The sequence below is a fragment of the Mytilus trossulus genome, chromosome 10 (genome assembly GCF_036588685.1).
Source record: "Mytilus trossulus isolate FHL-02 chromosome 10, PNRI_Mtr1.1.1.hap1, whole genome shotgun sequence".
In the NCBI taxonomy this organism is placed as follows: domain Eukaryota; kingdom Metazoa; phylum Mollusca; class Bivalvia; order Mytilida; family Mytilidae; genus Mytilus; species Mytilus trossulus.
In genome coordinates this window covers 9,919,789-9,937,105 of record NC_086382.1, presented here as the reverse complement: position 1 = coordinate 9,937,105, position 17,317 = coordinate 9,919,789, and the positions used below count along the sequence as shown (strand labels likewise).

The following is a 17,317-nucleotide window of genomic DNA, read 5'->3' as shown; positions in this document are numbered from 1 at the left end:
AACCAGCCATATGCAATATGATGTTGGGAAAACCAGCTATATGCAATATGAAGGTGGGTAAACCAGCCATATGAAATATGATGGTGGGAAAACAAGTCATACGCTGGGAATATAATGTTGGGAAAACAAGCCATACGCAATATGATGGTGGGATGGGAAAACCAGCCATATGCAATATAATGGTGGGAAAAGGGGGGATGGGGGTGTTGGTTTGATGTTATTAACAACATTCAGGTTATACAGTTTCTCTGAAAATTTTATAGGAGTAAAAAACACAAACAATTTCAGTATTAAAGGTGTTTAACCCTTGTCATTATTAAATAAAAGTATTTCTAGTAGGAGTTGGTCAGATTAAGATACAACTTAACTATACATTTATCAATTGGCCAGATGATTTATTGTAAATAAAAGCATGATTTAGGTAGAAATACTTCAAATCTTTATATTGATAAAATTCTTGTGTTTCTATGTTAGTCATTGGACAATGGGGGACCATCTGCTGCCTTCAATAGCCCACCACGCCAAAATCATTCACTTTTCTTTTCAGTTATATAATAGATTATAGTTTTAATTTATTACTGTTATTGATTAAGATTCTTCAGATGAGTAACGAGTATAGACAAAGATTAATTTCAGATTTTTTTTTGATTTTTTTTTTTTTTAAATTCTTGTGTATAATTCAGAGTTTATTATGAAGTCCATTATCACTGAACTAGTAACATATTTGTTTAGGGGCCAGCTGAAGGACTCCTCTGAGTGAGGGAGTAATTCTCTCTGCATTGAAGCCCCATTGGTCGCCTTTGGCTGATGTCTGCTCTATGGTCGGGTTGTTGTCTCTTTGACACATTCCCCATTTCCATTCTCAATTTTTTCACGATTATTTCAGGAAAAGTTCTGCTACTTTAAGCCAATACTGGACAAAATTATTTTTAAATCTTTTGATGATTCTTAGCCATTATAAATATAGGACGAAAATCACATTCAGATTTCTTTTAACAAAATAAATTGCAAGTAATAAGTCTGCATTATCCTTAAAGGTAAGGGGGTCCTGGACATTCAGCCCCTTCCTTTGAATTGCGTCTGAAACATTTTAAGTGCAATCCAGTGTCTAATGTTAGGTCAGCTTCTACTTTTCCAACTATGGTAATACCTATGTACATCAAACATCAATTTCAAGGTCACCACTCTTGTAAGGTAAATTTTTAGCTCACCTGACCTGAAAGGTCAAGTGAGCTTTTCTCATCACTTGGCATCCATCGTCCGCCATCCGTCGTCTGGCATCCGTAGTCCGTAAACTTTTACAAAAATCTTCTCCTCTGAAACTACTGGGCCAAATTTAACCAAACTTGGCCACAACCATCATTGGGGTATCTAGTTAAAAAAATTGTGGCGTGACCCGGCCAACCAACCAAGATGGCCACCATGGCTAAAAATAGAACATAGGGGTAAAATGTAGATTTTGGCTTATAAATCTGAAACCAAAGCATTTAGAGCAATTATGAAAAGGGGTTAAATTGTCTATTAGGTCAAGATCTATCTGCCCTGAAATTTTCAGACAAAACTTTTAAATTATTATAGTTATTCATGATTATTAAAAAGACCAAAATTCCTAACATGGCTAACTTTAGAAGACAGTGTATATATCCAAATATAACCATCAGTAATAAACAATTATAATTTATTTTGGCCTAACATCAAATTTAGCAGAAAAGTTTGACAAACAACATTGAAGAAAGTCGATCAATATAATTTTATTTAAATCAATATTCATAAATAAGGAAATAGTGCATATTTTTTTTATGATATAGACAAATTAATTGATATTGGTTATTACAAAAACTATAATGTGTCAAAATTAAAGTTGTTGTTTACATGTTTTATTGCCTAATTTGTCTTGTGACATAGGTAAGAAATACCTATTGTGTTATTTTACTAGATAAATTTTACAGTTTGTTACCTTTAACATGAATTTTAAATATTTTATACTGTTCCCATTTGTAACCACTCATTATAATGCCATGGGCGGTACAATTTCTTTACTTTTTGACTGTAAATCATAGGAAAGTATACAAGTTTAGCGATTTTTTTTGGTATTTTTAAACCAGTTGCTATATTCACCATAATTTCTTCAACTTTTAATCAAAGAAAGGGCACAAATTTATTCTCAATACATCATGTACTATATAATTTCTATCGGAACATCTTAAGAATTTAACCAGTTTTTGTATCAATAATTCTCACTAAATTCAATTTGGTTATCATAACTTTTACTTTTCTAAAGTTATGTCCCTTTTCAAACGAAAAAAAATGCGAACATTTTTGTTTCCAATTTCTATCTTTAGTTTGCCTCAGTCTAATTTTATGAACCTTAATTATACACAATGCTGGTTACCAGAAAACACAGATCAAGTTGGAATTTTGGTGGCATCACTTTTACTGTTCAAGAGTTATCACCCTTTGCAAATGGATTTTTTTTTTCAGTTTCCATTCTCTAACTTAAGTTTGCTTTTACCAAATGTTATGAAACTTATACACAATGCTTATTACCAAAAACCTCCATTAAATATGTGTCACTTTGGCCATTTATTTTAGTTATGTCCCTCTATATTGTTATATGCAAGCAGGGGCATTGTCTGTGTCCATGCTCCTCATTTATTTTTGTTTATTATTAAAGTTCCTTATTATTGGATCTCTTGCATGCAACATGCCTTCATGGGTTTTAGCCTATAATTACACCTTATGTAAGAATCCTGTGTTTTGATTGGTTGATCGATAGCAAGTGTATTTTTCACCTATTTACTGTTATTAAATGAATATCTTTCATTTTTAACGTTGCTGGGGTATATGCAAAAAGGATATGCCTTTTTTACCCTCTCTGCCATGGTATTGGTAAAAAAATACTCTATCCCACTGGAGGCTAGTAACATCACTATCATCAATACATTTTTAAACATAACATTCGGTGTAATTAAACAGATATAGCATGTTCTTGAGGGGTATGTGAACAGAACCAGTCTTAATTGAGAATGAATTCCCTTGCTTCACATCTCGGGAAATTTAACATTCTCTCGACTGGTATTTTTCGCCAATACCCCTCCTTAACATGATATTTCTGTTCAAAATTCTATGGTATATGTGTTAAATGCATTTCTTCACATTAGAATACCAATTTTTAGGAATTTTATTTAAGTTATTTAATTGATTATTATAGTGTTGTCTGGTCAACACGGTCACCCTTCATGGGGGAAACTCTCTAAAACTCTAAAAAATTGGCTTGTCTGTAAATCCTTATCATGCATTTTAGACAATATTTTTTTTATACAATTATTTTACACTTAGTTGCGATAAGGTTAATTGGGGTGTAACATTTCTGGAAGAACCTATCATTATTTACCTTTAGTTATATATGTACCTGAAATGTTTATACTAATGTTATCAAATGTATTTATTGCATGACCTTTAAAGAATTTTATTTGTTTATAAACAATATATATTGATAGTCATAAAACAATATTTTTTGCACGCCCTGAGGTCAAAATGTTGTCTAACATACTAAATAGGATACATGGGATATTTACTGTATGTTTTAACACACAATAAAAATTCCTTTTCTTTGTGACACTAAACAGTTTCTGTAGTCAGACTTATTATTTTGATATAAATATTTTACAATACAATCGAGTCAAACTGCTGATCAATTCAGATTTAAATAAGATTTTTATACAGATGAGTATAACAAAAATCGAAAACTGTTAAAATTTGAATTGCATAAGAATTATTATAATTTTGAAGCTTGAAGTTTTAGACTTTATAAAGCAATTTTATTTCAAAAGCTACCACATTTTTATCATACTTAGTCTAAAGGTTTGTGCAACAGTACTATATCTATGAAAATGATGTTATAAAATCATGTTGACAAATATTTGGGCTGTCAACTAGTCTTTGTCAGTGTCAATAATTTTAACAGTATTTTATAACATCATCTTTGTATATTACTTTCTTATGTAAGTTCCCTATACTAACAATATCTTCCAAAGAAAGAATTGACCACTGGATAGAAAAATTTTGTCATTACAAGTGAGTTTATTTTAGATCATTTCTTTTTATAGTCATGCAGCCCTGATTGAATTTTAGCATTCAATGTGCCTCAAAATTTATATCAATTGAAATATATTCTACACAATAGTGGTAAAAGCGATTTTTATTGAAAATAGCTATATACCAGTATGTGAAAAACTACGGAAATAGCCAATGTTTTAGTAATTGTGTTGCTGCTTAATGATAGATCTTTGAGTAGTTGTTCTTTAAAAGAACTGACTATTACATAGTGTTCCGTGTAACAGCTATATGTATGAATGAATTTGTCCAATAGAATCGGTCAACTGTTGAATCACAACAAGGTGTTTATACTATCTTATCACGATCAAAATCTACCGATTTTCTATAAAACTGAAAGTTAATAGTTGTAATTAGATTTTTTATGGCGATTAGCTGCTTGATTAACTGCGTGTTAGAATTGTTATGCTGGTTTTACCAGACAATTGATTTCATAGATATTGTCATTAATATCAGATTATATGAAATAATGTCTACTGACCTGGTAGGCATTAACATACGGTTAAGTTTTATTTCATTTACTTTATGTATGTAATTATGTCTTTGAACCTGATAGGCATAACATAAGGTTGTATATATTTGATTTAGTTACTGTTAAAACAGCAACTTGATACTTTTGTTGTTACAAATTGTTAATATTTAAGATAACAGTAATATACTACTAGTTTTTATTCATAGAGTGAACCAGCATCTTTCGGTTTGTTTTAAAAATCCTTGTTGGGGCCATAATAAATAATAGGTTTGTTTGGACAAACGCTACGTATATATACCTACCCAGAAAAAAGCTGCCTACTCAAATTCTTTTATTGTCCTGATTTGAATAAGTTTATTTTTTAATTAAATAGGCATGAAGACTTATCAACATCTGATACTTCAATTTCTTTTAAAAAAAAAAAAAGGAAAAAGAAAATGCCTACCTACCTACCCACTGTCTCAACCTTTGGGTAGGGTTTGGGCAAACCAAGATATTTTTAAGTGTGGCCTGATACATTAAGAAATTATTAAGAAGCTATTAGGTTCCTACTCCACAAGGCATAGATCAGCCCTGGTTTTCCAGTCAAAGTGTGCCTGCGTCAAGGGATGGAGGAGCCATTCCAAAGATTAATCAATTGGTATTTGCTGCTTCTTCGCCAAAAAGCAAGGCTTTTTAGAGTAAGAGCAAAGCCTGCTTTACCCTGAAACAGAATACTGTGGATTCATTTTTTATTCGTTGGATACCAATTTTCGTGGATTTAGTGGGTACAGCAGAACTACGAAATTAAATGTTCAACGAAAACAAACTTTTATATAGGTTTATATATACAGACTCAGCAAAACCACGGAAATTAAATATCCACGAACATGCAAGATTTTCTTAATCCACGAAAATTGGTACCCACGAAAATTAATGAATCCACAGTAATGTGTTTTGGTAGGGTGACATGTCTTCTTACATACTTTTACCTTGTGAACTAGCATTATAAAAATCTTGGGTTGTCGAAACTAGTAAAAAGCAGGGGTCATATACATAGCACATCAACATGATCTTGCCTACAAGGCATTAATTATATTATATATATTATAATACGCATTTAATTTGCGTCCAGATGTTAAACAACCATCCATTCATCCATCCATCCGTCTCTCAGGCAGATATAGTTGACAGTAGATGAATTTAGAGACTGTGTTTAAGTGCTCTTTGAAGCAAAAACTCTTATCTTTATGAAAGTTGAAGAGCTGCCCTTATATATAGGAATTGTTAGAGCAGGAACCTATTACACATATTTTCTTTCATCATGTTCATGCTATTAATTGTCTGTGTGATTGAAGAACACAGCTTCAGGGTAATGATATCAACAAATTATGAAAAAAATCAGGCAAAGAGAATCATAACATGTAAAGAGTCATAAATTGCCAGACATGCCTTCTTAAGGTAAAATACAGAACAATGCAAATTTAAACAACCACAGGGCACATCAAGATATATGTCAGATAAATGGAAATAAGATATGGATGGGGCCAAAAGTATAGATGTAAACTTAATATTTGCTTTAGTAATTCAGAACAGTTACTTATATTATGTATTGAAGTCTGCAGTGTGAAACTTTTCTAGTCATTTTGCTGGCCCAAATTGGTGTTATTTTCCATTAATTAGAGCCTATTCCATTAAAGTTTATTAGCTACTGATCATTAAGGACAACTGGTCCAAATAATTAGACCTCAGGATAACCTAAATTTCAATCACTTAGTTATTCAGACTGTTGTGAGCCTCTGGTTCTTTTTCTTCGACTTAAGTTTATAATGTACATATCTAACCTAGCTATTATTCATAATGTACTGTGAACATACATATACAATATATTTTCTAATATATATATTTTATTGTAATTAATTCACCTGCATTCTTACTTGATGTGAACATGAAGAAATATAATTTATTATACAGTTATACATGTCTTTTACTGGACCACAAGTATATGTTCCATATTTTGTTGTCAAACTCACAGTCCTGCAAAATATAGGCATTAACAAAAATATTATTGTTTCCTACTATAGTTTAAAAAGAAATTTATTTTTATGCCCCACCTAAGATAGTAGAGGGGCATTATGGTCTGCATCTGTTCGGCCATCCATTCGTTTGTTCGTCCGTCCGTCTGTCACGCTTCAGGTTAAAGTTTTTGGTCAAGGTATTTTTTTATGAAGTTGAAGTGCAATCGACTTCAAACTTAGTACACATCTTCCCTATGATGTGAACTTTCTAATTTTAATGACAAATTAGACTTTTTATCCCAATTTCACGGTCCACAGAACATAGAAAATGATAGTGTGAGTGGGGCATTCGTGTACTGGGGACACATTCTTGTTTTATAAATTATTCTGCACTCATAGTTGGGACTTAACCATAAATGTCAATAACATGTGTTTGTGAAGGCATGGTACTACATATGTATTACTTTGGGCTTTTAACTTGCAGTGAGGTACAAGTATTTGCTCATATTGAAGGCTAATTATTGTGACTTTCCCTTGAAGAACAGCATTAACAGATGATATATCATAAAAATTGGCTTTGATTTTGTTGTGTATATTTACAAGTTTAGTTTCTGGAGGTTGAACACCATATCCTTCCATTTTCATCTACGGTCTGCAATTTTTTTTTACATTTTGATGGGATACAATTAATTATTTTCAGTGATTAATCCAAGAAATTCCATAAGAGGGGTTCCAGTCATGCTTAAGTGATTCCTTGTAATTAATCAAACAAATTTTCCCACAAAAGGGGGGCCCCTGTGTACATCCTGATTGTAAAGAAATCACATTTAGGTACATCCGTAGTGCAATGGTAGTCTGAACTAAAAATGTTTTGGAAAAACAAATTATTAGAACGAGTCAAATATCATATTAGCTTCATGTTATGACAATTTTCACAAAAATAAAAAAGATTCCAAAAGTAGAATTGATTTGAAATACAAATTTCGTAAGTGCAGGTCCTAAGAAATAATTAAATAACATAACGGAAGATATAGTATGAGAGATTTTTAAACTACATTATTAAGTCTCTTAAAATTCAGTAATGCTAAGTGTAAATCATTTGTAGCCTTTAAATTACATTGAAATGAAGATAATTTGTATTCATATATTCAGAACAGTGTCTGTAAGGTCATATAGGTTAAATAGAAGTATGCTATCATCATTAAAACTTATCTACTTATTCTACTTATGTTTGTTGTGTAATATAACAAGTAGTATGATAATAAAGATGTTACATATTGTTTATGTACTTAAAGAAGTGTTTAAAAAAGCAGGTCAGAACATCTTGACCACTAAGACTTCTGGTGATCAAGATGTTCATTTGATTGGAATATCAGTGTCAGTATGATAATTTATAACTTTAACTTTTTTGGATGCGAGTGTCACTGATGAGTCTTTTGTGGACGAAACGTGTGTCTGGCATACAAGCAAATTTTAGTCCTTGTATCTATGCATGAGTTTATTTTATAATAAAACCTGAGGGAGTAATAGGCTGCCACAAGAAATTCAATAGTGCTGAAAGTGGCTTAAACATCAACATTCAATCAATCAATCTAAATTGTTGCTTTTTATAATATAATAAGGTTGCGCTCTGTTTCAATTATGTCTACCATACTGTTACACAAAATTATGGACAAGTGTTGGGGGGAGGGGAGGGGAGTTATTTTCTGTAATGTTTAATATTTAATACCTTAGTATTTTTGGTCCAGTATGTTCTCTATTCTGTGAATGCCTTTAAGACCCTTTTACATCTGTCTTTATTCATACATGTCAGACTTAACCTTGTAAAACCTTGTTGCTATCATCAAGGTGCCCTTTTTCAAAGGTATTTTGGTCTTCCCAATTAGGACCAAATTATTTTGGACAATATAGGAGACAAAATAATTGCATACTGTAAAAGGTTTAATCGAAGTTTGTTGAGTGATAGGTATTGTGATAACCTTTAATAATTGTTATTTAAATCTCATTAACAGGTGTAAAATCTGGTGAAAAAAGTAGATGTCTTAACTTTCTTAGGGTAATGATATTATAACTTTTGCAGATTTGAATTATCAAGGATCTGTATAGTTAGACTATACAAATCCTTGGAATTATGAAATGAAACCTTGGTGAAATTAATTAACTTATCATTTATTTTGCTGTCTAATTGACATGTATGCAAAAAATCTGAGTGTTCAAACCATTATAAAATGATTCTTTTCTCTGTCATTTTTCGTAAGTCTATTCCAAATTATCTATTCTCAATGATAATACGGTGTTACCTTGAGGTTATTTTCAGGCAAAATGTTTGAAATTTTATTTCATATGTTCTCGTGCTTATACATTAAAGTTCACAATTAAATATGTGTTTTGTGCAAATTGGTCTTAAACCAAATTATATTTAAGCTAATGTTTATGCCCACCTACGATAGTAAAAGGGCATTATGTTTTCTGGTCTGTGCGTCCGTCCGTTCGTCCCTCTGTCCCGCTTCAGGTTAAAGTTTTTGGTCAAGGTAGTTTTTGATGAAATTGAAGTCCAATGCCAAATTAGAGATTTTACCCCAATTTCACGGTCCACTGAACATAGAAAATGATAGTGCGGGTAGGGCATTTTTGTACTGAGGACACATTGTTGTTTTTAAAAAAAAAAATCATTTTTAAATGGCTTTTATATTTTTTTTCGTTGCACACTATACTTTAACCTTCACCTTGAACCCTCATTGAAGTCAATCAATGGATGTGATTTGCATTCATTCTCTGTACTAATGTATTCTTCAAAATTTCCTTCAATTGATTGTAAGTCAATTTTGTACATAAATTCATAACAGGGTAAACATATTTTTTTCATTAGTTACTTGTTACTTCTTGATTTCAGCTGAAGATCTTTAATCTGTTTACATATGATATGATAAATGAATTTAATATATTAGATACATACAAGTTTTAACTCATCTTACTGATGTTTGTGTTAATTATTTCTAGTCAGAAACTTATCAAGTTGTATACACACAGTTTAAATAGCACAACAAAATTGTTTACATGATGAATATGAAGGATAATAATTTTCGCATCAGTTTACAAATTTAATGTTAAAGTAAGATTGCTGATTACTAATTGATAACATTTTAGAAAAAAATAACTCTGCAAAGATGCTGGATGGACTTCACTGGACACTGAGGATATCCATTGACAGCTACTTATTGACCCAAAATATTTTTTCTTGGGAACCAACAAGTATTATATGCTATAAATTCCATAAACAGCTTCAAAGTTTCCAAGTCATATTTCAATGTCATTGGTCCACAAAAAATATCAGTTTACTTTTCTACGTACCCTACTGTGTGAAATATTTGTTGTTGGACATTTAGCAAGCGTCAATTATTTTACCTTCAGATCGTAATATGAGCAATTTACTGAATTTGCACTGACAAAATATGCTTTGTTGGCTAAGAGTTTATCTTACTTTTTTTCTGTAAAAAATGTGATGAGATCATTTATTGATTTGCAGTAGTTTTCAAAGGATATCACAACTATGTGTATTTTAGACAGTCATTTATCTTAAACTTGTCCCTGCCAAGCTCTGTTAATCTATACTTAATATTGTGACAAAATCTTTTACCTATATATTTATCAAAGTAAACATAATTAGACTTTTGTCAAGTATAAATATGAACAGAAGATAATAGGGAGTCTTGTACACATCTCAAAACAAAACAAACAGATGTTTAAGGTAGATTAAGTTATTCCCCTATCATGTAAAGAAATAATCTGAAGATGGATTTTTTGTTTGAAAATATCATTAGCTACTGCTCTGAGTTCTAAAAGGACAATTTTAGGTATGATAAGGCCGCACTTAAAAATATTTTGGTTTGCCCAAACCCTACCCAAAGGTTGAGACAGTGGGTAGGTAGGTAGGCATTTCCTCTTTTTTCCACGAAGAGAAATTGAAGTATCGGATTTATTAGTCTTCATATATAAAAAAGAAGATGTGGTATGATTGCCAATGAGACAACTATCCACGAAAGACCAAAATGACACAGACGTTAACAAATTCATTTAAACACCCTATCTGATTAAAAAAAACTTCTTCAAATCAGGACAATAAAAGATTTTGAGTAGGCAGCTTTTTTTCTGGGTAGGTAGGGTTAGGGCAAACAAACCTATTCTTTTTTTATGGCCTAAGGTCATTGTTTTGTTCCTCTTTTTTCCTATTCCCCCCCCCCCCTTCTTTTCTCCCATCCTCATTATTTTCTTGTTCTTTAAACCTTAAACACACTTCTAACTAAGATATTAAAGAGACATAACTTAAGACGTAGTTGTGTTATTATTTATTTTACTTAACTATGAATATAAATCATATCTGATTGAAATGAAGATCGGTTTAAATGATCTTTGCCAAAATAGGAGTTACTCATCCATTAATACGTTTAAAGTGTGCACTGTATAAAAGAATGTATATGCTTTTGTAAACTTTAACGTAATAACATAAAATATATAATCATTTCTGGAATGCAGATTTTATTATGTCATTATGATCCTGATGATTATTTAATTTCTATATACATGATATATAGTGAAATGGGAATCATTGTTTTAAATAGAATATAGCATTAGGGATCTAAAAAAAAACCATATATCCATATTTTCCTTCCATTTTCCCAGAAATTTTGAAATTGGAATTTGTAAAACAAGAGAAGAATAGTGTACATGCACCTCAATGGCACAGCATTGCATTAGTGTAAATAACACAAATCATCCAAAAGATATAGGTTAAAATGAGGTCTTAAAGTTTTAATTTAATTTCTTACTCTATTAATTGTATGTACTAGTGGACCATAAATAAAGTTTAATACCTTAAGGCCTTTAATTAGCTTGAATTTTTATCTGGAAAATGTTCAAGTGTTCCAATTTAAAAGTACTCTTTAGATACTTTTGTTGATATCATTTCAGACATTGACTTGAAATATTTTGTATAAATTGGCTCTGCAATGGAGCTAAAGGATGTCCGCTACTCAGTTTCAAAATTGAACAAGTTCGGTGTGAGCTAAGGTTCTGTGTTGAGGGGAGTAAACTGCAATATGAATAATAACCAATTTACAAAACATCAGGAGTCGAAGTCATCAAACTTTGCTCAGTGTTTGGAGAACAAAAATCATGCTCGAAACATGAAATCCTATATTTTGATTGGTTCATTTTTCATGCACGAGTACACAAAACTGACTCGAAAGTTTATTGACTGTTATAGGCCTCAGGTCTCATGAATGAGACTAACTCTTCAACAGCACCTCATTTTCCTGACTTATAAACATGCAATTTTTACTTGCATTAATTGTCATAAAAAAATGATTTTTGTTTATAAAAAAATAAAATCATATTTTAAGCCTAACAAGTGTGCTTCTAAAATAACATTCATCTTAATTGTAATATTTAGTAGACTTCACTCATGCGTATAGATCAATTCAGATATAATTGAATAAACTTTTGAAATAGTTTTGATGTATCTACAGTTGACCAACTTTTATTGATACTGATATATTGAATTGGCATGATATTAACAACTATAAGTACATTTTTTATTAACTCTGCATGTCACTTATGAAAGTTAAAGTTCATCTGAGTTAACTGTGCTTTTATTAAAAGCCTATTTGAAAAAAAAAAATCTACAGTGAAGATAGGATGACTTTTATTTGTAATTTCTTTTTTATATTGATTGATTTTTAATGGTGGTCAAAAAAGGTAAATTTTTAGCACTCTGTTTATAAGGATTTCAATCTAGAAATAAAGATGAATTTTCCATTTTCATTTATATGAATGAATAAAGAGATTTTTAGAGAGCAACCCAAATATATACATTGTAATTTAAGTGTTACAATATTAGTTATTTGTTACTTTTGTCTCTTCCATGAAAATGGAAATTGCAGCAAGATTTTGAATTGTGTACATTTGTCATCAAAGTGTACCAACTCCATCATTATTTTGGTTAAAGGTTCCAGTTGAAGTGTGGTATGATTGCAAAGAAGACAGCTCTCCACCAGAAACCAAATCATGACATAGGAGTTAGCATTAATTTCCTTTGCTTTCTGTGTTTTTTACCGTACATGTTCTGATTTTGTGTCATGAATGGATACCCCCATATCTTTTCATTTCTATCAGAAACCACAGTTTACTTTACAACCTTCAACAATGAGCAAAACTTATATATATTACCACAATGAAAGCTATAAAAAGAACCAAAATGACCAATATGAAATGGTTCAAACCGAAAAACCATTATGGCCTGATTGATATACAAAAGACAAATGTAATATGCAGCAACTTGCATCATGAAAAACAACTTCGGAACTACAGGCTCCTGACTTGGGACAATCATGACGACTCAGACTTTATAAATAAAAGTGCACTTTGTACTTTGTATTTACAGAAGACAGTTATGTAATATTCAATGTAGCGAGAAATTCCCACACCGGGACGCCTCCTGGTGCGGGAATTTCTCGCTACATTGAAGACCTGTTGGTGACCTTCTGCTGTTGTTTTTTTCTATGGTTGTGTTGTTGTCTCTTTGACACATTCCTCCATTTTCCATTTTATTTTGTTTAGTCGCGTAGACCCATAACCTTTAACCTTCATGTATCAATGTCTCATTGCCAACCCTACTATATCTTCTCTTTAATACAAGTCATTCAATTTAAGATGAAACTGTAACTTTATATTGAAATTTAATTTCATTCAATTTATAAAGCAAGTTTTAGAATGTATCAGCAGGCTGATTATATATCAATATCAAATCCCATATCCTGAAAGAGATACATTCTGGATTAAATGTTTTATTGTTATGAATATGTAATAGTATCAAAAAACATAAATTGAGGGTGTTGATGTCATCTGGAGGAGTAGATCTTCATGCCAGCTGAAGTACGCCTTTTGGTGCAGAATTTCCTCGCTGCATTTTAAACCCATTGGAGGCCTATGGCTGTCGTCTGCTCTTTGGTCAGGTTATTGTCTCTTTGACACTTTTTTTCATTTTCCTATTTCCATTCTCTATTTTATTGATGTTCTAGCTGTTCTGAATCTTAAATTTTCATCATTATGGTACAACAATTTTTACCAAAAGAAAAACACTTTGGCATCAGTTAATTTCACCTCTCTTTTGCTGAAATTTAAGATAAAAAATGCACAACTTTTTAAGATATTTTTATAATGGAACACACCATAACTTCCTGAAATAGGTTAATGTAACCACCCCCACCCCCACTTACTTATTCATTTTGAATTGTCATGCAAAACATAATTGTTATAGATTACCATTCCTTCTGAAACTCTCACTTTGGATTTTTATAATCATTTTATTTTACATTTTTAAAATTTATTACAATTAAATAAAAAAATCAACAAGAAATAAAAAAATAAATAAACTATACATTGTTCTCATCAGAATATTTTATGTGACCCATATTCCCTGCATGAAAACTGATATTTAGGTAATAATGTTGTAACATCATGTTAATTGTTAGGTAGAGATCCTCATGAATTTAACTTTTTATTTAAATATTCATATGAAATGAACAATACCTACAGACTCTAGGCAACAGCTTGAATTGTCTCCAGACAAGTTATACAGGTTTTACCTGTACCATGTAAATAATATTACATTTTCTAGAGAGACAATAATAAATAAATATATTTAAAAGATTTTGTTCTGTCAGTCTTCACAGTTACTTTTTAATACTGTAGATGAGATATTTTTCCAGAGGAGGGACTATTTAGATAAAGGAGAGAAGGGCGCGCCGCCTATGGTTCAGAATCAGGGAAAAAAGGGGAGTCAAAGTTTCAAACACATTTTAAAAAAAAATGCAAAACCTTAAAAATGTTTTTAAAAAAAAACCAGCTAGCTAATATGAGTCATTGACAAAAGCACAACTAACTGAAACTTAAAAAATCAATCAAGTGAATTTTAAAATTCAGTCATTTAAACAGCCATAGCATTTGTTTTACGTTATCCACAACTGGCAAAAGGTCAAGGTCACAATTAATACACACTTTGTATTTTAAGATGGTTCATTATATATGATAAATGGCCTTAATTTTCACACACAATAGATTTTGAATAAACCATTTCCACTGACTGGAGAAAGCAATTAATTATCAATTAAAACCTGAACCTGATCCTTATTTTACTTATCAGTTTTTGCAATAAGAAAAAATGATTGTGGGTTTCTTAAAAAATGAAGAAAATAACTAATTTGTTAAAAATCTTTAAACACCCTCCCCCTTTTTGCATACCCCTTATTTCCATACTTAGTAGACATGTAGTTGTTCATCAATACCTGATTATATCTGTATGTGAAGTATCTATTTTACCTATCTGTAAGTTGTAGTCTGTTTACATATACCTTATCACACGTATTTCATCTCCATATCAATGAGTTGTATAGATTTAAACACCTGTAAACTTACACATGCTTTACATGTCAATCCAAGGGCTCTTTACTACATGTTTCATTTGTTTATAACTTTTAAGTACCACTTCTCACATCATTAAGACATATTTATTGTTTTCAGAGTATAATAGAATTGGTTAATACCATTAAATATACATTTGAAAATATGCATTACATTAATTGAATTTCGATTGGTCTTTTTCAAGACTTTTACAATTTTTTAATTTTTTTAAAAATTGAATTATACATTTCATTCCCCCCTTTCATACCCATAATTGCAAATAATACATTATCACAGAGTAGAGGATTTTATGTTAATATATATCAAGGGCTATCCTTTTTAATAAACCATGGTAAATCTGTAAATTATACATATGGTCAATCATAATGAATTCTCAATTATTATTTTCCAGATCTTTAACAGGGAAAGATTCTTTCCATGAAAAAGAAGTGACTCTATGCAATACCATCACAGATGAATGTTTACTAAAATTGGATGTGCTGTGTTTGAACTATTTATTATCTGGTCACAAATGACAACATACAACAACATTAGTGTAAACAACAACATAAGTGTATACAACAATGTTAGTGGATACAACAATAACTTAAATATAATGAATGGAGAATTGAAACTGTTGAGCTGAGACAAATACACTTATTTGCAGACTAAAATAAACAGGTGTGAGCCAAATTTCTTGTTTGTTTCATTCACCAGTCATTGATTATAAAAATTACGACTGTCTGTCCAATCACATGTGGCAATTACTAGATATATATAAGAAGATGTGGTATGAGTGATATGAGACGACTCTCCATCCAAATAAAAACTTGTTAACTTGTAAAAAGTAAACCATTATAGGTTCAAGAAAAGCCAGTATGATTTGATCAAACATCATAAAACTTGTATGGTATATTGGAGTGAGCAGGAGAAAACTAGTTTTGATTTTGTAAATTTTCTAGCCCGTCATTCTAGGGCTGTATTGAATAAAAGTAAATTTTTCATGACTTCAGCTTGCTTTGATGGATTACTAGACACTTAAAATGGGTTAAAATAAAATATATACCTTTTGACTTTTCTGGTTTGTCACTCAGATTACAACTTTTTATTTGTCATTTTTAAGGCAATATTTATATGCCTAAGGACATCTTACCCCATAGTTTTTATACGACCGCAAATTTTTAAAAAATTTTCGTCGTATATTGCTATCACGTTGGCGTCGTCGTCGTCGTCGTCGTCCGAATACTTTTAGTTTTCGCACTCTAACTTTAGTAAAAGTGAAAAGAAATCTATGAAATTTTAACACAAGGTTTATGACCATAAAAGGAAGGCTGGTATTGATTTTGGGAGTTTTGGTCCCAACACTTTAGGAATTAGGGGCCAAAAAGGGCCCAAATAAGCATTTTCTTGGTTTTCGCACTATAACTTTAGTTTAAGTTAATAGAAATCTATGAAATTTTGACACAAGGTTTATGACCACAAAAGAAAGGTTGGGATTGATTTTGGGAGTTTTGGTTTCAACAGTTTAGGAATTAAGGGCCAAAAAAGGGCCCAAATAAGCATTATTCTTGGTTTTCGCACAATAACTTTAGTTAAGGTGAATAGAAATCAATCAAATTTAAACACAATGTTTATGACCACAAAAGGAAGGTTGGTATTGATTTTGGGAGTTTCTGTCCCAACAGTTTAGGAATTAGGGGCCAAAAAGGGACCCAAATAAGCATTTTTCTTGCTTTTCGCACCATAGCGTTAGTATAAGTAAATAGAAATCTATGAAATTTAAACATAAGGTTTATGACTATAAAAGGAAGGTTGGTATTGATTTTGGGAGTTTTGGTCCCAACAGTTAAGGAAAAAGGGGCCCAAAGGGTCCAAAATTAAACTTTGTTTGATTTCATCAAAATTGAATAATTGGGGTTCTATAATATGCCGAATCTAACTGTGTATGTAGATTCTTAATTTTTGGTCCCGATTCAATTTGGTCTACATTAAGGTCCAAAGGGTCCAAAATTAAACTTAGTTTGATTTTAACAAAAATTGAAACCTTGGGGTTCTTTGATATGCTGAATCTAAAAATGTACTTAGATTTTTTATTATTGGCCCAGTTTTCAAGTTGGCCCAAATCGAGGTCCAAAATTAAACATTGTTTGATTTCATCAAAAATTGAATAATTGGGGTTCTTTGATATGCCAAATCTAACTGTGTATGTAGATTCGTAATTTTTGGCCCAGTTTTAAAATTGGTCTAAATTAAAGTGCAAAGGGTCCAAAATTAA

At 31.1% G+C, this 17,317-nt stretch overlaps 1 protein-coding gene across 1 annotated transcript in view; it reads left to right on the top strand.

The window, feature by feature from the left end:
- Positions 1-15,727, top strand: part of LOC134686830 (uncharacterized) — a 32,357-nt gene extending 16,630 nt beyond the window's left edge. The window contains exon 9 of the mRNA XM_063546634.1: positions 15,455-15,727. Within this exon, the coding sequence (XP_063402704.1) occupies positions 15,455-15,578 (124 nt within the window). The 3' untranslated portion in view covers positions 15,579-15,727. The remainder of the gene's footprint in view (positions 1-15,454) is intronic.
- Positions 15,728-17,317: the final 1,590 nt, after the last annotated feature.